Source organism: Achroia grisella, unplaced genomic scaffold, assembly GCF_030625045.1.
Source record: "Achroia grisella isolate CSIRO2021 unplaced genomic scaffold, CSIRO_AGI_Agris_v1 utg1090, whole genome shotgun sequence".
NCBI classification, from domain to species: Eukaryota; Metazoa; Arthropoda; class Insecta; order Lepidoptera; family Pyralidae; genus Achroia; species Achroia grisella.
The window spans coordinates 149052-172483 of NW_026712574.1; the positions used below are offsets into that span (position 1 = coordinate 149052).

General features: G+C 34.2%; 1 protein-coding gene across 1 annotated transcript in view; it reads left to right on the forward strand.

Annotated features, from left to right (window-relative positions):
• Window positions 1–1327: 1327 nt before the first annotated feature.
• LOC131848709 (putative serine protease K12H4.7) overlaps window positions 1328–23432 on the forward strand; it is a 33143-nt gene continuing 11038 nt past the window's right edge. Inside the window, exons 1-8 of the mRNA XM_059198649.1 lie at window positions 1328–1385; window positions 2216–2406; window positions 3277–3461; window positions 16574–16684; window positions 20734–20867; window positions 21300–21438; window positions 22071–22219; window positions 23199–23327. Coding sequence (XP_059054632.1) covers window positions 1328–1385; window positions 2216–2406; window positions 3277–3461; window positions 16574–16684; window positions 20734–20867; window positions 21300–21438; window positions 22071–22219; window positions 23199–23327 — 1096 coding nt within the window. The remainder of the gene's footprint in view (window positions 1386–2215; window positions 2407–3276; window positions 3462–16573; window positions 16685–20733; window positions 20868–21299; window positions 21439–22070; window positions 22220–23198; window positions 23328–23432) is intronic.

The window sequence follows — 23432 nt, forward strand, 5'->3', positions numbered from 1 at the left end:
ATATATATATTATTCTTTATTAATTTATAGCCTATGGCTGTAAATTTCATGCAGGTGAAACCGCGTGCTCAACTAGTTCCTTAATAATTGTAAACTGGCCTGTTTAGATATAAAAATTAAAATAAATACAGGTTTACAGCAAACAAATACATAGAAAATAATTGTAAACATTGAATTGTACTTTTTATCTCCTTATCGCAATATAGGGCCGTTATCTTTTAATTATTATCATTGAATGGTACAGGTCTATATGCTAAATACGTGAATAAACATTATTTCATGTTATGTGGTTATAACATTTATAATTGTGTGAACTGAACATTATGTGTGAGTACTTTTAATTATATTATATACTAGCTGTGCCCGCGGTTTCATTTGAATAGAATAGAATAGAAAATCATTTATTCAAATAAACTTACATTGAAGCACTTTTGAATAGTCATTACATTTTTTAATCTACCGCTCGTTCGGAAAGCTGTCTCATCACAAGAAGAACGAGCAAGAAACTTGCGTGTTGCTCTTTTAAATAATTTTATTATTACTTTACATTTTTAAGTTTAAGTGTGTGAATACAAACCACCAATTAGCACTAATTTAATTAAATACTCAAATAGAAAAAATATTGAATATATATAACAAATCAGTCATAGTGATTAGAGCAGACCAGTTCACGAGTATGACGGATGAGCCAGCCATCACTGCGCTCGACCATATTTTAGGGAGCCCAATGACCCGGCCCGCCACGCCGCCACAAGTCTGGACATTTTAGTGAGCATGACTACTCAAAACACTACACCAAGTCAAAGATGCATTCGCATGATATTTATAGCCTGTGCTATTCTGATGTATTAGCTACATTGTAGCTATAATGGCTTTATGATTTAGATATGATTTAACGGTGTAGCACACTGTTTTATATGCGCTAGTTGTGGGTTCGATTCCTCGTACGATGAAAATTATTTGTGTAAGAATTTCTATCACTTGTCTAGTTCCCATAACACAAGCTTGGGACTAGAAGGCACTGTATAGATTGTCCAGGATTATTACTATATGAAAAAAATCAAAATATCTTTATTCATGTAGGTCTATTATAGACTTACGATATGTCAAATCTACCGTCAGTTCGGAATGATTTCGAGATAGAAGAACTGACAAGAAACTTAGCTCGTATTCTTTTAAAATTAATATTATACATTTTTACAATACAATAATAGTAATAGTATAGTTTGTTTACCATAATTGTTTATATAAACTTAATATAAGAAGAGATTATTAGCATTAACTGTCAGTTCACATTACTAATAACACTGGAATGGTATTATTGGTAATGTGGACTGATAACCCTATTGCTAACAATGTACCATGTTTAGGTTGCCCTCTACGGGGTTCGCCCTGGAAGCCATTGTGATAAGTTCCTGGTGAATTTGTCACAATGTGCTAACTGACCTGACCTCATGCTCATCTTATCATCCTCCACTCGTGCCCCGCCAGTGTAAACTGTTAGTGCAGGCGGGTGAACCATACCATTATCATCCATTAGAACAGCGACCATTAGAAGTAGGGTGTGTAGGGTTATCATACCTCGATTGTTAACTGGTTTACAGTTAACAATCGAGGTATGCTAACCTCAAAAAGATCAACAAACATAAAAATATGCAAAATCGCAACATTATTATATTTAAATTAAATAGAAATATATATGTATATATATATATATATATTCATATATTGTCCTTTAAATTTTTATTCAAATATACATAAGTCCTCAATATATATATAAACAATTACAAAAAAATTGTATAAACGTTTAATTTTATATACATTAAAAATAGACAACGGATCGAAACACAAGCATAATTATATATAATATATTTAAGTTCATATATATCTAAGTATTAACTGCTAACTAATATATATAAAATATAATTTATATTATTTTATTTATTTATTTATAACTCTTTATTGCACCTTAAAAATACAAAAAACAAAACAATATTCATAGTATCTAGGTACAAAAGGCGGTTTTATCGCTTAAACGATTTCTTCCAGACGACCTTTGGGTAGAGAATAATATAATATATATGTATTTATTTCGTAATTTAACATCCCCTCGAGAGGAACACATTAAACAATTAAAACTTTGGCCGTATCAAATCGCATCTGAAGTACTAGTTAATATCATAATCCAAAAAATGTGATAATAAACACAATGGAGAAACAAATAAAATTAATAAAAAAAAACTTTCAGGGTATATTCTGGTAGCACTGCTAGTGGCGCCCTCTATGGGCATGCGGACCGTCGAGCCGCCTCCTCCAAACACAAACTCCAGATCATACGTACATGAACACTGGTTCAACGTCAGATTGAATCATTTCATGGCACACAACAATGAAACATTCCAAATGGTAAGAAATTAACTTACTTATTAAGCTTCTTTCGGACTACTCTAATGCTGATGGCTGCAGCTTTCACACATTCCATCCATCTCTTTTTTGGATCTATACGAATTCATTTGTAACACCTTTCTTAAAATATTGTCTTTATTCCTACACATTTTATGGTAAATACAGGAGCATAGTAAATAAAGGTATTTATTATAAAATTCGTTAGTTTTAACATTAATAATTTAATAATTTATTAAATTATACGTGTTAAAACCTGATTACCAATGTGACATTATTTATTATTATACATATGACAGTATATTATGTATGGGACCAAAAATAAAATAAGTTACCTAAATACGTAAAGGACTAATGTTTTGTTTTTATTATTAATAACGGGATTACACTTGGTCTTGTATCATTACATAGTATAAAATAAAGTCGCTGTCGCAATCTGTCCGTTCCTATGTATGCTTAAATCTTTAAAACTTCGCAACGGATTTTGAAGCGTTTTGTTTTTAATACATAGAGTTATTCTAGAGTAATGTATACCCGGGCGAAGCCGGGGCGAAAAGCTAGATTAGATATAAATTAAAGAGGTTGTTGATTGACTAATGTTATTATTATTATTGTTAGTTTTATATTACATATACTTCAGTAATAGTTTTTGTATTATTACTACATCATTCTTTTTTTTTTATTGTTTAACATTTAAATTTAATATTTTTTGTAGCATAAGTATGTTGTATGCCATCTAGGCTACACGTCGGACAAATTCCTTCTATATGTATAACACCTTATGTAATCACGCATCGTTTACAAATGAAGAATCCTGAATCTTAATTTTTGTTTTGGAAAACATGAAAGTGTAAAAAATGTATAAATTTCCAGCGATTCTATTACAACGACGAATTCGCAGTGATAGATGCTCCCACGATTGTCGTCTTCGTGGGTGGTGAATGGTCGATATCACCAGGATGGGTGAGCGGCGGGCTGGCTCATCAGTTCGCTACAGCCGTTAACGGTGCAATATTCTATACTGAACACCGGTATTACGGTCTCACTAGACCCACTGCGTAAGTACATAAGTCTTACTTTCATTATTTTCATTTCTGTGACCCACACACCACTACCTGTGCCACGCAATTTTAGATTGAGTGCCATTGAAAGCAAAAAACATCGGTATTACGATCTCGCTAGACCCACTGCGTAAGTACATAAGTCTTACTTTCATTATTTTCATTTCTGTGACCCACACACTACTTCCTGTGCCACATTTTAGGTAGACTGAAATATCTCCTTTCGAAAGTACACTATCCTGAAGAGATAGAAACTTTTCCCCAAAGTGTCTACGCTTGTATTATAGGTATTAGATAACTGATGCAAATACTTAGATACAGTTTTTTTTTTGTAAATACATACATTATATACAAAGAGAGGGATTTTCCCTCTGGAAACCATCATGATAAATCCAAATGAATTTATCACCATTCTATTAAACCATTTGGTTATTATCTCTTTTTAAGGGATAATAACGGAATGGTATTGTTTCTCTTTGATTTTATTTGATTTTTATTCTATGTAAAGACAAGAATAAAAACAGCATACGCCACATAGTACATCTATGTTCAGTAAAAGCATATCAGGTATGGCGATCGTACTCATAAATACGAATACCTGCGCGAGGACTCAAACCCGAGACCATCGGACACCCCGTACGTGCGCCTGGTTTTTCAGGCGTTCATACACTACGGTAACCATTTACCATCATACGATCCGTATAATTCTTTGCGACCATCGTATAAAAAAATTCTAATAATATTTATGTAGCGATTAAATAGTCTATGCAATCGATAAGAAGAGATTAAAAACGCTGATATATGTACTATGACCTTCAATAAAATAGATATGCCTATTTTATTTATTACTTAACCAGCTGTGCCTGCGACTTCGTCCGCGTGGAATTTAACAAAAAAGTTAATTAGAGAATTTTTCTAAAATAAAAGTAGCCTAAGTTACTTCTTATTACATCAGCTACTTGCCATTAAAAGTCCAATTCAATAAAATGTTCGTAAAAAGGGGAACAAAGTTTATGCTTCACACATTAATATTATATTATATATTCTACGATGAATGGAAGAGAAAAACATGTTACGCCGACCCCAAATAAATGAGATAAGGAAGAAGTTGCTGTTCTCTTACATATTTTAACTACGCAACCGATTTTAATGCAGTTTTTAGCAATAGATAGAGTAAGGTTTATGTATGTATTACATGTACAACTGTGCGAAGCCGGGAGGGCAGCTTGTAGGTATTAATAATCATTTATACAGCACAACATAGTACAGCGTAGAAGTACAGTTCTTATAGCATTATATGAACTTAAAAACTTCTATAAATAATAAATTCATCTTCTTTGTCGGTTCCTCAAGACTGAGGGTCGTGACCATCAGGAATGCTCCTTCCAAACAATACTCTCCAGGCATTTCTATCTTGTGCTAAATGGACCGGCGACTGTATATTTTGTTTGACTGCTTCTCGTACAGGATCAGTCCAACGTGCAGGTGCCCTACCTCTGCCCCTTCTACCGTCCACGTGGCCCAACATTATATTTTTTCCAAATTATTTGGTTTTCTGCGGGCCACGTAGCCGAAAAAAGGTAGCAGACGCTGGAAGCACACAGTAGAGAGACGGGTTCTGATACCCAGTTGTTCCAAAACAGATGCATTAGTGCGGCGCTCCGTCCATGATATTCCTAACATTTTTCGAAAGTATCTATTTTGGATAAATAATAAATAACCTTAGATAATTAACACAGCTCCATCTAAACCCAGTGTAAGCAAAGCTTGTGTCGTGGTACTAGACAACTAATATAAATGTTTAGATATATATTTTTTGTAAATACATACATAATATACATAGAAACTACCTAGACAAGTGCAAACAATTATACTAATGAATACAAATGTTTGCACCGTGCAATAAATCGAACTTGCAACCATCTAAAACGATGGGCTAATCCGCTATACTATTAGACTAGAGTTATTGTTTCAAAATTTATATATTTATATAGCAGACCCGGCCACACGTTTCTGTGGCTAAGGTTCTTGAATAAAATAATATTGCGACTATAAATTGAGATGTAAGCTATCCTATCTTTCAAGTTAGATCAAGTTGCACTTGTGTGCATTTTGAAAAGAATAATGTAGTTTAATCTTTATATATAAAAATTACGTGTCACGTTGTTTGTCCGCGATGGACTCCTAAACTACTGAACCGATTGCAAAAAGATTATTCTACATTATTATTTTTATGGTTCCAGATAGACATACATATATCTATAGAAATATACTTAAAAACATTTTTTTTTTGTTAAACACAAGTACATATATAACACATATAGAACACCAAAACTAATAAAATCAATCATACTAACAACTCTGTTCGCGAGAATCGAACCGCGATAAGTGAAGCCGTGTGCTAAACCGGCCGTAAACCATCGCGGCCGTTTCAACTATAATAGTATACAGCAACCGGGTCTTTGTTGACAATCGGCTGCAATCTAAACGATACGATCTCCACGCAACGTGGGAGCGCTGAAGCGTGCTGTTGAATCTAAACTCGGTAATTAATGCTCAAATAGTCCATAGTTATCTGCGGTTATAATCACTCACTCACACCGCAGCGAACTCTCAAACTATTACATAGTTAGAATCTATACATATAAATAAAATTAGAGTGTCTGTTTGTAATATTGAAATAACCGTTTTTTACTACTTGCATATGAATATAAATACGGTACATACACCAAAATAATTTTTTTTACCATTTTTGTCTGTCTGTCTGTTCCGGCTAATCTCTGAAATGGATGAACCGATTTTGACGGGAGTTTTCTTGGCAGCTGATAAGGAGTAACTTAGACTACTTTTATTTAAAAAGAAATCTTTTAAAAAAAATATAAAGTTAAATTCCACGCGGACGAAGTCGCGGCCACAGCTAGTTTGTAAATAAAAATGTGAGCAAGGGTGGGATCTCTGAAAGAGATCTTTTCTATTCTATATTATTGTAAAATTTCGTCAAAATTAGTTCAGTAGTTTTTGTGTGACAGAGTGACAAATATCCATCCATCCATCCATACGCACAAACTTTCGCATTTATAATATTAGTAATGGAGCAGTATATTTAGTTTATTTTTAGTACTTTCTACACGTGGCACTCTTAGTCCTTGTAGCTGTCCTTCCCAGAACTCTTATCGCGTGGCACGTGTAACATATCGCTGTACTGTATTGATGTCTAATTGATGAAAACACGTAGATCTGGATGGTATAATATATTAGCTGTTCCCTCGTTTTCGTCCGCATGGAATTTAACTTTATTTTTCTAAAATAAAAGTAGCCTAAGTTACTCCTTATTACATCAGCTACCTGCCAATAAAAGTCCCGTCAAAATCGGTCTAGCCATTTCAAATAAAAAAAATATTGTATCTACCAACTATGCTATTTTTTTTTTATTCAGGGGGTTTGGGCTATTGTCAGGTGCTAAGACCTGTAACACTGCAACTTGTATAGATCTATTGTGCTCGCCCTTATTCCAAGTTCTCTAGACCCGTGAGGGACAAGAATTGAAGGATATTCTTAGGAGCGATAGTTTTTATTTCCTCAGGATATAGTGTATACTTTCCAAAGGAGATATTACGTTTATGCATGAGAGGGCTACAACCACATAGGATGTGTAGCGGCGTTTCCTCTTCTGCTTGGAAAATCTGCAGATTGATGTTACGCTAAGGCCTAATTTCGCCATGTGGTTATGCTGTTACGATACGGTGTAAATGAAGCCAGAGTCAGTTTGCAGGAACATACCACGGGTTACAACCATTACAGTGGGTTGAGGTGTAACTAATGGTAACCGGTTCGATTCTCGTGTCATTAGTATTCGTAACCGCATAGTAGAGGACGCCAGTGGTTCGGAATTAAATTACTGAATTGCGAACAATAGTGGTTATATGTTGGACGTCTATCATGGAGGAATAGTTTGTTCACAAGTGGTTCATTTTTAAGATAATTAGGGAGTAATATTAACGAATATTAGCGAAGTGTAAAGCCTGAAACACTCTGTCACATTCTGACTAATACTTTGACGTCCTCGGTAGTCTAGCAGTTTAGCACATCGCTTTACTTCTAATAGCCGCGGGTTCGATTCCTCGCACGATGCAAACATTTGTATTCATGACTATGATTGTTTGGATCGGCATTTGCAACTTCCTTTGCATTATAATTACTTGACATTTATCACTATATTTCATCCAATTTACATAATATCTTCTTAAATTGTAGCCTATGTCTTATTCTGATGTATAAGCTATATTACTGTAAAGTTTCATCAAAATTTGTACGGTAGTTTTTACGTGAAAGAGTAACAAACGTCCATCCATGCTCACAAACTGTCACGTTTATAATATTAATAAGATATCTCCCTTTGATGGCGACCTCGGTGGTATAGCGGTCCAGCACACCGCTTTACGTCCAATGGTCGCGGGTTCGATCCCTCGCACGGCACAAACATTTGTATTCACGAGTATGATTGTTTGTATCGGTCTGGGTATTTTCTATGTATATTATGTATGTATTTACGAAAAAAAATATCTATGTATTTGTATCAGTTATCTAGTACCCATAACACAAGCTTTAGCTAACTTAACTTGGGACTAGATGGCGCTGTGTGAATTGTCCTGAGATTATTATTATTATTATTATTATTATAATGTAGTAATATATTAATATCTACTAACTACCGTTTAGTCTGTATTGGCACACGTTTGGACCTCCGCCAAATGCTGTACATTAGTGTCAAACACACTACTGCATTATTCATTGCAGTCGGTTGGAAATAGCATTACATATTTTACTAGCTTTCACCCGCGACTTCTACTGCGTGAAATTTTAATTTAAATTTCACGCACAAAAATTCTAAATTAAAAGTAGCGTACCATAACTGACCGATTTTGATGGGTCTAAATGGGATAGTCTCGTCAAAATGCGGCATATATAAAATAAAAGTAGCCTACCATATGTGACCGATTTTGACGGGACAAAATGGAATAGTGCCGTCAAAATGCGTCCAGCCGTTTCAGATATTAGCAAGAATAAAAAATGATGCTGACTATATTTAATAATTTCGATGTAAGTACCGTTTCAAAGATTAGCAAGAACACTGAGCAGACTGATAGACATATTTTAAAATAAATCTTTGACATAAATGTAAACCGTATTATATTTCATTAAAAGAAATGTAATTTCTAAAATAAAAGTAGCCTACAATAAGTTATTCCATATAACATTAGCTATTTGCGATTGAAAGTCCCATCAAAATCGGTCCAGCCCATTCAGAATAAAAAATATGAAAAAAAGATAGACAGACTTTTAATTCGTTTTTTAAAATAAGTACCGTATATATTTTCAAATGCATTTAGTGAAATGCTGTTAATTTGAAATAACAAACAAACACTTAAGTTTTTAAGTTTTATTTATTTGTGTAGATATATTTTCCGTCATAATTTCGTATTTAATACAAATAGGGAAAATACTTTAGTACAATGAGAACGTTAGAAGCACGTTATGGCGATACATGGACATGCCGTATACGTCACACCCTAGTCTATGGTAAAGTCCATAGCATATAAATGACGTCATTATATGACGTCATGAGGTTAGGTGACAAATTCACCAGAATCATATTAGACCAGGAGGAACCGCGTGGAGGTCAACCTGACATGCTACATCGCTAACAAGGGGGTCAAAAGCCAGTTTATTTGTAAGGTAGATCACCTTACAAATAAACTGGCTTTAAAAAAAGTAATTCAATTGAGTTTCTTGCCAGTTCTTCTCAATTGGATCTATATACTGAACTGGACGGTAGGGAAAAAATTATAATGTAAAAAATTTGACGTTCATAAGCGGCTAAAATGTCCTACATGAATAAATGATTTTTGTATTTGAAACCCAAATTTTATTTGAAGCAGTATACTAAATCGCTAGACGACCGAACACGTAATTTAGTTAAAAAAAAAACAATACGTTACTGAGCTAATTGGTCTTTTATCCAAACCTTAAAAAACCCTATACTTATTCAAAATATATAATAACAATCTAACAATGGAACGGAACGGACAATTCAGTTCATTATGTTCCGAAGAATACATACATATTAATAAGGCTCCGAAACGATAGGCGTTCCTTTACACGCAGAACTAACTTTAATTTGCGAAAAATATTAGAATTGTGTTTCGCGACTCATGCATACTAAGCACTCAATTACAAAATTAATTTTGCACGTCTTCACATCCTTATTAATAGCAGTTAAAGTTCGTTGTTGCTTGATTCAGCTTCGGTTAGTTGGTAATAATGTTAGCGGTTAATTAGCAAGGATAGATATTATGGCGGGAATTGGATCAGCTCGGTCGATTCTACATTATTTTCGTAAAAAAAACGTTTACTTACATTATTAATGGTTAGTTGATCCACGCGACTTCGTCCGCTTCATATTTTCCCCGTTTTTGCCACATTAATCATTGCTGCTCCACTCCTATTGGTTGGAGCGTGATGTTTTATTTTTTTTTATAGATAAATGGGCTATCTAACACTAATTTTTTTTTCAAAATAGGATTATTAATACCGGAGATTTCTCCGAACATTCAAACTCACAAACTTTACCTATTTATAATATTAGTGTTTGTGTTTTACATACTTTATTAAGGATCAGTTTAGTTGATCTGTGCCACAATGTTAGTTACCATGCTATCAAACGGCTTGACCACTTTTTATGAAATGTTTATATATTCAGTAGGTCTGAGAATCGGCTGCTACCTATTTTTCATATCCCTAAGTAATAAGAGTTGTCCACAGCTAACATTTTTTTGGTCAATTTTTTTTATATAATTTGGCAAATAATTCATATCATCCTAAATTTTCACCCTTTTATCAGCGCTTTAAATTTCTTTCGCAAAACATCGTTTGCGGAGTCTGCTAATAATCTATAGACCAGAAGAATAAAGTAGCAGAACTAGTAATTTCAAAGAAAAATATCCATAACTTAATCTCAACTTATCTTAGGACTAGACGGTGCTGTGAGTTTCTATTATTAAATACATAATATATGTACATAGAAACTTCAGGAACAAAATTCAAGAATCAAATTGTTAGAGTTCACATCAATATTGTAGAAAAAATCCGATATTTTAAATGATATTTTTTTTTCTAGTATTTATAGACCGAACTAAGTTATTTGTCATAAGATAATTTACCCCCATTACCATTACCCCCGCTTCTCTCTCTACTACACTGACTTCGGTCTATAAATACGGAGGTCGGTAGTTGAATAATCCTCTTTCGTTGGGTGAGCCACGGCATTCAATCGACGAGCGCAGAGCGTGCCGGTCGTGTTTTGGATACTAAAGTGAATTGTATTAGTAATGGGTTTATCCCGGTCTTAGTTTGCCCTGGCGGGAAGCTGCAAGTAGTGAAGGTAAGTGTTAAAACATTCTAAAAGGGCCTATTAAACCTACACCCATGTCACAAGTCACGGGCGCTACTTGGGGTTTCCCTTGCGGTAGCCGGCTTCAAAGCCTAAGCCATCATCATAATTAGTGCTTCTTACGAAATGTTTGCACCATGTTTAGAAAGTGTTTTTCATCTTATCCAGTTTAACTAATTTTATAGAACCTTATACCTTCCTCCAGTACATCAACTAGTAGTATATCCATACACTTCTAATCAAATCAAATCAAATCAAAAATAATCTTATTCATGTTGGACATTTTAGCTGCTTATGAACATATATTTTTTATATTAATATTTTTGCCTACCGTCCAGTTCAGTATACAGATTCAATTGAGAAGAACTGACAAGAAACTCAACTGGTTTTTTTTAAATATGTAGCCAATTTATTTACTTTATGTACTTATGTCTAACATTAAGTGAAAATCCCATGCATGAACAACGTTTGTCACTCAAGTAATCGTTTAGTGTGTAATAGACTTTGCTTAATAAATATAATTTAACAAATGTTTTGAATTTATTGAAAGGTAACTCCAGTATATCTTTCGGTATCTTAATACCCATTCTTATAAAAGACACTTTGACTTTTTCTGAACTTATTTTACTAAATTAAATCATATATCATCCAGAGTAGATTTTTACGTAGATGAACTGTCAGCAGTGGAGCATCATTTTGACCTTTCTGTCAGTAGGCCAACGGCCAATTAACCCAACTGTGACATGGGTTACCCGTTAATTCAGACCTCTCATATTTAATCTATTTTTTATAAAATAAAGTATCCTAAAGCATATACTACATATATTTGTAAATGTAATAATAAAGTATCCTTTATTGCACATATAAACATAGGACATATACAAAACAATGAAAATAAATGTTTTACAAAAGGCGGTCTTATTTTATTTATTTTTATTTATTTTTAATGTCTCGATGGTCTAGCGGTTTAGCACACCGACTTACTTCGGACGGTCGCAGATTCGATACCTCGCAAGGCACAACCATTTCTATGAGAACCATGCGTACAATGAAACATGAGTATGATTTTTTGTATATATGAGAGAGTAGGGCGGACTCGCCTATAGACGAGACGTATATATACTAGGACTATAGAATAGGCGAACCAGGACTATAGAATAAGCGGACAGACAGTTTTCGTAACTAGTAGTAATAATATTATATTTCAATACAAATTTAAAATCATAAAATCGTGTATAAAACAACACCTGTAGCTCAAGTTACGTGTAAATAATTGCGTAGGAAACTTTTTCTTAGAACTAAAGGTGTTGAATTATTTACAGTTTCTGATGGTTGTCCGTCTGTACAATATCCTTTGTTTCAACGTGATTCGATTACAGACAAACATATACAAAATTCTTATACATCTTATATACGAGTATGTATAAAATTCTCGTATCACAATGTTAAGAAATGTATATGCATATACAGAAGATCTGAGAATCGGCTACAAACTATTTATCATACCCCTAAGTGATAAGGGTTTCCACCACTGAGTATGATTTTTTTTATTTTGTACACATAATATTTAGTTTTATTTTATTATGATTTACTATTGAAAAAGACATACAACCCTAAATTTTCATTCCATCACATTGCATCAATCTAATTTTTTTAATAGCGTTTTTAATTTATATTGCAAAACAACGTTTGTGGGGTCAGCTAATTATATATATATATTAAAATAACAAATTGCATAAATACAAAGTTTTATAAAAGTTAAAGTATCTTTAATACTGTAGATATTGTTCAAACGGTAGAAGAATTGATCTCATTTTAACTCCCCTTTTGTTGCCCATTTTCGTTAATTATATTTAATATCTGTCAGATTTCTGGGAGTGATGTACCACTCCCAGAAATCTGTTCTAGCTTCAAATATATATATATCTATATATATGTATATCTAAATATATATAACTGACAATAAATATATTTATATTTATTTATTTATATACACACTATCCTTACAGGCATATGCCCAATACAACAGTGCATCAATATTACAACAGCGGTTTGGTAACATAGCATAGGGTCATCAGTTATAGGCTATACCAGGATTATATTTATGTATTTATAAAATAAAATTGCAGAGCAGTTTATTCATTTAAATTCATAAGGAGACAACGGATTGACAATAATCAGTTGCGCGCGCAACTTATACAAATGACATATATGTTTATTTAAATAAGTCGCATATAGTAAAATATATAAAATACAATCCAAAATATCTGAATTCACATAGAGTACACACAAATAAATCCGTTCCCTCTGCTACTTGATTGAGAGTATGAGATTGAGAGAGAGAGATGAGATTGAGAGTATATGTATATATGTATTATTTTCTCAAAATCTGCTTCTTCCTTATTCCATTTATTTGAGAGGTAATATGACTCTGACATGACGCAGCGCCAGTGGAGGATGATAAGATGAGTAGGTCCCTGTTATACCGTCGTAGCAAATTCAACGGGAATTTAACAAGATGGTTTTCAGGGCGAACCGCGAGGTGGTCAACCTGTCTTAGTACATTGCTAGCAATGGAATTATTTATCCACATTACTAACAATCTCCTTCTCTGTCTCTGTCTATTACGTATGTATTTACAAGAAAATGTATGTATCTATTACTTGTATAGTACCCATAACAGAAACTCTGCTTAACTTAGGACTAGATGGCGCTGTATGAATTGTCCTGAGATATTATTATTGAAATGCCTCATGTTTATCAGGGATGTTAGGGAGCTCCGTAATCGTAATTGAAACTTTCGGATATCCGATATAAAAAAATATTCGTAACCGAAATAAAAGTTCCGGATAATATCGGATAGGGGCGGAGCCTAATTGAGACACGTTATGTAACCATTCTATTAGCTATTTGTATTTTACTTTTGAAAATCCTTAAAAAATTAATATCCGTAATCGAAATTATCCGAAACTAACGGACAATCTGAAATTTCATATCCCCATCCGTATCCGGTATAATAATCATTCCTATATCCGGAACCTATCCGTATCCGAAATTTCATATGCATAATATCCCGAGTGTTTATATTACGCTGTATAACAACTAGTTGCCGAGATGACTATGTCACTGTCAAGGTTACTCACAATCGGAATTATTCGTAATTCTCGTAAAACTGTTCATCCGCCCTTGTTACCTACCGAAGATTTTCCTGGTAAAATAAATAATAATGGTAATACAATTCACATAATTTATCCTTAAATAATTAAAACAATAAACAGTATATGACGACTCTGTGGTCTAGTGGTTTAGCATGCCACTTCACTTCCGATGGTCGCGGGTTGTTTTCCTCCCACGGTATAAACATTTTTTTTTCGGACTACTCTAATCCTGTTGGCCGCAGCTGGCCTTTACAGCTTCACCGGACGTTAGGGGGCGAGTGCAGATGGCACTCTAAACCCGCGGAAGGACTTATGGAGCGGCTGAAGGCCAACTCCTGCCTGACGAATACGACTTTAGTCTGAGGGCACCACTAGTGGTTCGAACCTCGGCCCGTTTGAATTGGACGGGGGATCGATCGGAGGGGTGTATTCATTAGTATGATTTGTTTTATTTATATTAATCTGTGTATATTCTATGTATATTATATACGAGGACGAAGTTGCGTGTACGACTAGTACTTACACGCGACTTCCTTCGCGTGAAATTTAACTTTATTTTTCTAAAATAAAAGTACCTATAAGTTACACCTCATTACATAGGCTACCTACCACAAAATGTCTCGTCAAAATCGGTCCAGCGATTTCAGAGATTAGCCGTAACAAACAGACAGAAAGATAGACAAAAATTGTAAAAAATGTTTTTTTGGTGTATGTATCGTATTTATATTTTTATGCATGTAGTAAAAAACGGTTATTTCAATATTACAAACAGACATTCCAATTTTATTTCTATGTATAGTGGTACTACAAAAAAATATCTATGTGTATCTATGGGACTAGATGGTGCTGTTTTAATTGTCCAGGAATATTATTATTATAGTAAATATTGTTTGTAAAGCATTGTGCACCTGCACCGCACATGCCTGCTTCCTGTGCAATACACAATTGCTGACATATGCAATTTCACCTCATTACGTTTCTTTTACCAATATATACATTATATTAGTATGTGTAAAAAAACCATTTACTTACCCTTGAGAAACGCCGTGAAATTGCTGATATCATTTACTTAATTAAAGTTGCCTCCGGTGTCATAGACTGTATCATAGAGTTACTTTCAAAATTTAATTTTAATGTACCACTAAACGTACCAGCTTCTATTTCTATACCTTCTGTATCATCTAACTATAGGCAAAACAGTTATATGCGAGCAAGTAATGTTTTAGATTAAGTAGGGTATTATATATTGATTTATTATAGAATATCTTTAAGGGCCGTGATGAGCAGGCAATTCTTTGAGTTATAAGTATCGAATTTAATGTTACTTACATGCATTTCCATTATTCAAATATGTTTGTTTGTTAGTTTCAGCATAATGTTTTAACAGATTGTTATTTTTTGATATATGATTTTATGAGTATTTATGACGCAAACACGCCTCTCGTGTTAGTACTGTAATTTATTTTATAACGTTTCTATCCGTGAAAATATAAGTGGCCGTTCTCATTTAATTATGTTTATAACTAAAATCATTGGTTTTCCGAAAATAAATATATAAAAAAAAGCATTCAACCAAGGCGGTTTTATTTAGCAAAAACCATTCATCAATCAATCGATCAATATATCAACTAATATTATTATCATAGAACTGCGGGCTCAAGCCCCCACAAGCATGTATACACGGACTTAAATTTGGTGGCGATATCTTAGCAGTGGTGCGAAGCCTCTATTATTTAAATTTATTATTAACATACCACCCTTGGTCTTGTGCTGAAAAACAGCGCTGCAGCGACACAGCCGCTGGACCATCATGCTGAGCACGGACCTATTCGGTAGATGCTTTGACACACACACACACACACACACCCGCGCACACACGCACACATAACTTTAAAACACTAGAAACAAAAAGTATTTTTTCCAATTTTTTTTCTTTATAATTGTGTTTAAGTAGGTATTTTGTTTTTGTTTTGTGTTTCATTGTATCAGTTCACTGTGTGTGTTGTGTGTGTGTACCAGTTAATTAAAATTATTTAATAAGAATAATAATAATAAATACATTTATTTATCATTACAGCAATATTCTTATTTACTACTAGCTTTTGCCCGCTGCTTCGCTTACGTTAATTTATCCCCTTAGGGGTGGAATTTATCAAAATCCTTTTTTAGGGGATGCCTACGTCGTCATAGTAGCTTTAAAATTGACAAAGTTTCATTCAAACTTTCATCCCCTATTTTATCCTCTTGGTGGTAGAATTAATCTAAATCCTTTCTTAGTGGATGCGTACGTTATAACATCTACCTGCATACGAAATTTCAGCCCGATCCGTTCAGTGGTTTGCAGTGCGTTGATAGATCACTATGTCTGTCAGTCACCTTTGAGTTATATATATTTAACATCAAATATATATACATCTTATTTGAAATTAGTAAAAATAACTTCACTTTGCACACGGTTATTCTACCATGAAATTCTACTATACTAATATTTTTCTTTTCAGAAATACTACCGTCCCTGACCTACGATACCTGAATGTAGATCAAGCTTTAGCAGATCTGGCACAGTTCATTCAATACGTCAAGAGTTATGAATTTCACAAAGGGAAATACACGTGAGTAAATGAATATACACTGTATCACTTTCTTTTTTGTGTATGTTTGTCTGTGATTTAATATATGAGTATACCTTTTTTGCCTTTTATGCCTTGGTGGTCTTATACATAATATAAATAACAATGGGATTATTACTCAACATTATTAACAACCCCCTTTCCCCCACTCTCAAACTATTTTTTTTTATGGATGATAATGGAATGGTGCATCCGCCTGCGCTGACGGTTTACGCTGGCGGGGCACCAGTGGAAGATGATAACATGAGCATCAGGTCAGATCAGTTAGCCCATCCTGACAAATTCAGTATAAGGAATTTAACATAAGGTCAAACTGACATGGTACATTATGGCATAGCAATGGGGTTATTAGTCAACATTACTAACAATCCCTTAAGTTGAGTTAGCTATAAGGCTTGTATTATGGGATAACAGATAACTGATACAAATACATAGATTTTTTTCGTAAATACATATATATTATATATAGAAAACACCCAGACCGATACAAACAGAATAGATCACGAGATCCTATTGTTTTATCCATCTATCTAATAGTTTGAGAGTGGGGGACTCTAGCACATTGCTTTACTTCCGATGGTTCCGGGTTCGATACCTTGCACGGTGCAAATATTTGTATTCATGAGTATGATTGTTTGTATCGGTCTGAGTGTTTTCTATGTATAATATATATGTATTTACGAAAAAAATCTATGTATTTGTATCAGTTATCTAGTACCCATAACACAAGCCTTAGCTAACTTGGGCTAGATGGCGCTGTGTGAATTGTCTTCATATTGTTAATAATAATAATAATAATCTCAGGACAATTCACACAGCGCCATCTAGGCACAACTTAAGCTAGCTAAAGCTTGTGTTATGGGTACTAGATAACTGATACATATACATAGATATTTTTTTTTTTGTAAATACATACATATTATACATAGAAAACACCCAGACCGATACAAACAATCAACTCATGAATAGAATTGTTTGTGCCGTGCGAGGAATCGAACCCGCGACCATCGGTCGTAAAGCAGTGTGCTATACCACCGAGGTCGTCTTGTTATATTATTATTATTAATTTAAATGGCAAAACAACGTTTGACGGGATAGCTAGTGTACATACAAATTTATTGTATTATTTAGCATACACACAAAAAAACGTTAAATCGAATCGATCAACCTTCTTTTTATGAAGTTGGTTGAACATTCATTTATAAAATTGACACAACGCACAGGTTGCGAGACTCTGTAGTTAATGTACTTGAGTAAATTGGAAGTAACTATAGTTCCGTCGGTCGGTTAGTCATCTGGTCATCAAGGTGACTGGTATGACCGTTATGAATGAAATGACTCAGCGTTGATAAAAACTAATGAATAACGTGAAAAAACAGTAGCATTCTCAATAACCATATAATATTAGTAAATATGCAATTTAAAGGTCTACACACGGGCCACAAATCGGCGAGGATGCAGGTGTGTTTTGGAGTGCAAAACAGACAAGTTTATTCGTGTGTAGACAAGTTTATTTATTTATTTTATTCGAAAAACTGACTTAGTTTTCCGTTTACATACGAACATAGTAATAAAGTAGACTCTGAGAAAAGATATAGGCTACTTTTTAATGCGAAACAGGAGTTGTAAAGAGTGTAAAGGAGATGAAATGTGTGGAAGTATCGTCATTTTTAATGATAGAAGCTTGAAAGTTAATTTATTGGCTATTGATTATATTATGCCTTTCGAGGTTTGTAAAAATTTTACCCTTAATATGGTAAAATAAAATAGGGGATTGTTCAAAATCTACCCTGTACCATCGTAAGCACAGATTATTATATTAGAGTCCGTTAGTTTCTGTTCCCGTGCTTTTCCTTCCCCTCCCTTACCTAGTACTGAACTGACCGTACGGCGGCCATGACGCGCGCGCATTTTGTTGTGAATTAAAATAAATTAGAACTGTGTTAAACCTACTTTGAAACTGGAAAGCTAGCGATGAAAGTTTGTATGGAGGTTAGTCGTTTTTGAAGCTAGAACACTAAAACTTTTTTTTTTACTTTTTTGGATAAGATTTTTAAATATTTTATGCTATCCAAGGTCACTATTGGGTGTATAGTGGATACCTTGGATAGCACTGGTAAACTGATCAGTTTACCCGTGATCATGGCGGTTGAAACACTGCCGAAATATCAGGAACTCAGTAAATAAATATGAAACTTGGTAATATCGTGATTTTTACTAATTACACGTATAAAGATCCTGTACTTTAGAATAGGCAGTGCTCATTCCCTACAGTGACAAAGGAAATGATAATTCCTTTCCATTCCATGGAACCGCGTGGAGGTCAACCTGATATGGTACATTTGCTAGCAATTGGGTTATTAGTCCATATTACTAACAGTTCTTATTATCTATTATTTTGAGATAAAGCAGTGAAATTACAGGTTAAGACATGACATTGTAGTCCTCTGTAAGGGCAACATAGGAGCTACTCGTTGGCCTAGCGGTTTAGTACACTGCGTTTCTTCCTATGATCGCGGTTTCAATTCCTCACACGAAACAAACATTTGTATTCATTAGTATGATTGTTTGTATTGGTCTGGGTGTTTTCTATGTATATTATGTATGTATAACAGTTGTCTAGTATCTATAACACAAGTTCTTCTTTTCCTGGGTTTAGATAGCGCTGTGTTAATTGCTCAGATATATTATTATTATTATTATTAAAATCGTAATCACTTTTAGGACCGTGTGTAGATGCTTTAAAATGCAATGTAATTGCAGAGTTCATTGACCCTATTATCAATTAACCAATGTTTCTTGTTGACAACGTCAGAATTTACGAATGAAGTAATAATTTATGAATACAATAGGATTAATAATAATAATAAATTCCTGGAGTAAAGTGTAAATTATTATAGAATTAGATAAAAATTGTATAAATTCCTGGAAGTAGATGAAAATTGCATAAATACCTGGAATTACATGAACATTGCATAAATTCCAGGAAGTAGATGATAACACCTATCACATAAATTAAGTCTCATAATACAATAGACAATGCACTTACTTGGTTTCGGCCCGTAAGTGTGGTACCTATACACCACAAGCAAAATGAAACCGACTGAAAATCAAATCAAATAAAATCAAAAATAATGTATTCATTTGGGACAGTTTACCCGCTTAGATCTATCTACATGTAGATTTTTTGTAGTAATATTTTCCCTACCGTCCATTTCAGTATACAGATTCAATTGAGAAGAACTGGCAAGAATCTAAATGAAAATCTCGTGCATGAACAACTATTTCTATGCACGCTTGTCATTCAAGTAATCGTTTAGTGAGTAGTAATAGAGATAGAATAATAGCAAAAATTGTATATATTGAGTTTCTTGCCAGTTCTTCTTAACTGTTAAAAGAATGAAAGAATGAAAGGTCCTACGTAAAAGTAATTATTTTGAATTTGATGGTCGTGGGATCGATGCCTCGCATAATGCAAATGTTTGTATTAATGAGTATGATTGTCGTGAATCGAACCCGCGACCATCGGAAGTAAGCGGTGTACTAAACCGCTAGACCACCGGGGCCGTCTAAATTAGTAGGTAAGTTAACATTACAGTTAATTATTTATACTTGTCAATAATGTCATCGACAAAATGCCTTGTGGCTACATATTACATATAACATTATCAAACATATACATACATTTAGATATGTATATGTCTATGTTGTCTATATATAAAGGATATATATGTATGTATGTTTGTAGTATGTATATATTGAAACCTTCAAGAAAAGAGTTTATTCCTTTTTGAAAGGCCGACAATGTACTTGCAATTCCCCTGGTGTTGCGGGTGCTCATGGGCGGCGGTAATCACTCACCATCAGGTGAGCCGCATGCTCGTTTGTCCCCTCTGGTTTAAAACAAACTGTACGTATGTATGTTATGTGTAATATGTTACCACAGCCTAACAAAGGTTCAGATATTAATGCTTCTGGCTGTACTATAATGGATATAGATTGTAAATAATTAATTAGAATATTAATTACAGGTACAGCAAAGTGGTACTGGTGGGATGTTCGTACGCGGGCAGCATGGCCACATGGATGAGACTGGGCTACCCTCATCTGGTTGATGCTGTCTTCTCTGACAGTGGACCTTTACATGCTCAAGAGAATTTTCACGGTAAAAGATTTATTAATTTCAGGCTACTACTGATGGTCCATTTTTTTTATACTACTATGTTGGCAACAAGCATACGGCCCATCTGATGGTAAAAGGTTACCGTAGCCTATGGACGCCTGAAACACCAGGGATGTCACGTTTGCCAGGACAGCTAGTTTGAATATAATAATAATAAAAGAAAATTGTTAATTTGGTACATAGCAATACTAAAAATATTTTTTAAATTTTAAGATACAATATATAGGTTTGTATGTCGTGACGGGGTGCCACGACGCTGGTATTCTGCAGATACCTTCATAGATATAATAAAATAATAATACACATACATACATAGATCTAGGCGGATAACAATCCTAGACAATTAACGCCAGCTTGCCATCAGCTTGTTTGCCATTCTATTTACATGGAAAAAACTTAATTCACAATTTCCAGAATATTTGGAGGTAGTAACAGAAGCCTTGCTTCATCAGGGCAGCGAGGAATGTGTCTCCAGCATTGCTGATGCTGTGGAGCAAGTGGTAGCTCTCCTCGACACAGAAGATGGAGCGGACAGAGTTTCGACACTGTTTAAGTAAAGTTTCCTTGCCTTTTTAATGTACTACTATTTATTGTAATTCACCAGGAACATTTCGAGACCAGGTTCCGAATGTCGACTTATCAATCAATGTACATTACTAGAAATAAGTCCACTATTGGCCGTTACTAAACTTCCCTGCTTCCAAAATAACATTTACGGACCATAATAACAGGAGGAGGTAATCAAGCGAAACCATATTTCACCGAAAAAAAACAAACATAAAATAATAGTTCTAGGACTCTGGAGGTTGGCTAACCTGCTTTTCTATGAATAGCGTTAAGAGGGAATTAACTATACGACGATATTATGATAATAGAGTCAATTAAACTAAATTTTGTTTCCCTAAAGGTAAATATAAGCTACCTAGATCGCCATAGACATGGTATTCAAGATTTTTTTTGTAGATATTGATGTACTCTATAAGACTTTAGTTCATCACTTTGCTCTATTGTCTATAATTTCTGTAGCGTATGCGATTTAAGATTTTTTGGTATTTTATTTACACCTTGTGTTTTTGGTAAAAGATTTTTACAAAATCCGTCCAGCAGTTTCGGAGCCTATTCAATATAAAAAATCAAACAAAAAGATTCTTTCATCTTTATTATATAACAAATATGTTTTTACAGCACCTGCGCACCCTTCAACATATCATCCCCTCTGGACAAGCCGACCTTCTTCTGGTGGGGCATCACGGAGGCCTTCGCCTACCTGGTCCAGTACGCCACTCCAGGGGATATACCTACCGCTTGCGATGTCTTAACTGACCCTGATGTTTGTATGTATTTTTTGTCATTAGTAGTCTTATATAGCTCACCAGGATTGTTGGTTTCCATAGGAAATAAGTATACATAAAGATATACTCCTATACGATACTATCAAAACAATTACGACCTCGGTGGTCCAGCGGTTTAGCACACCGGTTCAGATCCGACGGTCGCGGGTTCGATTCCTCGCATGAATTCACACAGCGCCATCTAGTCCCAAGCTAAACAGAGCTTGTGTTATGGGTACTAGACAACTGTTATAAATACATGGATAAATTTTTTTTTGTAAATATATACATATTATACATAGAAAACACCCAGACCGATACAAACAGACATACTCATGAATATAAATGTTTGTACCGTGCGAGGAATCGAACCCACGACCATCGGATAGTAAAGCGGTGTGCTAAACCACTAGACCACCGAGGCTGTCTTCATGAGTATGATTTGTACTCATGAGTATGATTGTTTGTATCGGTCTGGTTGTTTTCTATATATATTTAGTATTTACAAAAAAAATGTATATATATGTATATTAGTTATCTAGTACCCATAACAAGAGCTCTGCTTAGCTTAGGACTAGATTTTGAGGTTTTGTGTGAATTGTCCTGAAATATTATTATTATTGAAATATTCTTTGTTGCACAGATAATACAAAGACATTATAATTTAGAGACAATGTGAGCAAAGGTGGACTTATTCCTAGAAGAGATCTCTTCCAGTCAACCGAAAACAGTGGGATATGTGGTACTGAGTGGGTAATAACTGGTGCAAACAAAAAAATATATAAATAAGTATATTATTATACTTATAAATAAATATTACAAACGAATTAACGAAAAATTCGCGTAAAAGTAACTCTATTTAGTTTAGTTTGTTATCGGTGTTACCATCTATGAAGAGTCAGTCAGAAATATACAGATATTGGCACATATTCCAAACTGAATTGCATGAACGTAACCTAACACGATTTCCATCTATGGACAGCGGATCCTGTGCAACGGCTTGCTAATTGGATTACATCTCAAAGCTGGGCTCAGCCGTGCATCGAATCCAGATACTCTGAGGTGGTCGCCGCCCACACTAACACTGACTACGATTCACCGAACTCCGTTAGTAAGTTGAAATAATTTTTGTTATCTCACTCACATATCTTATTATTAATATTATAAACGCGAAAGTTTGTGAGTGTGGATGGATGTTTGTTACTCTTTCACGCAA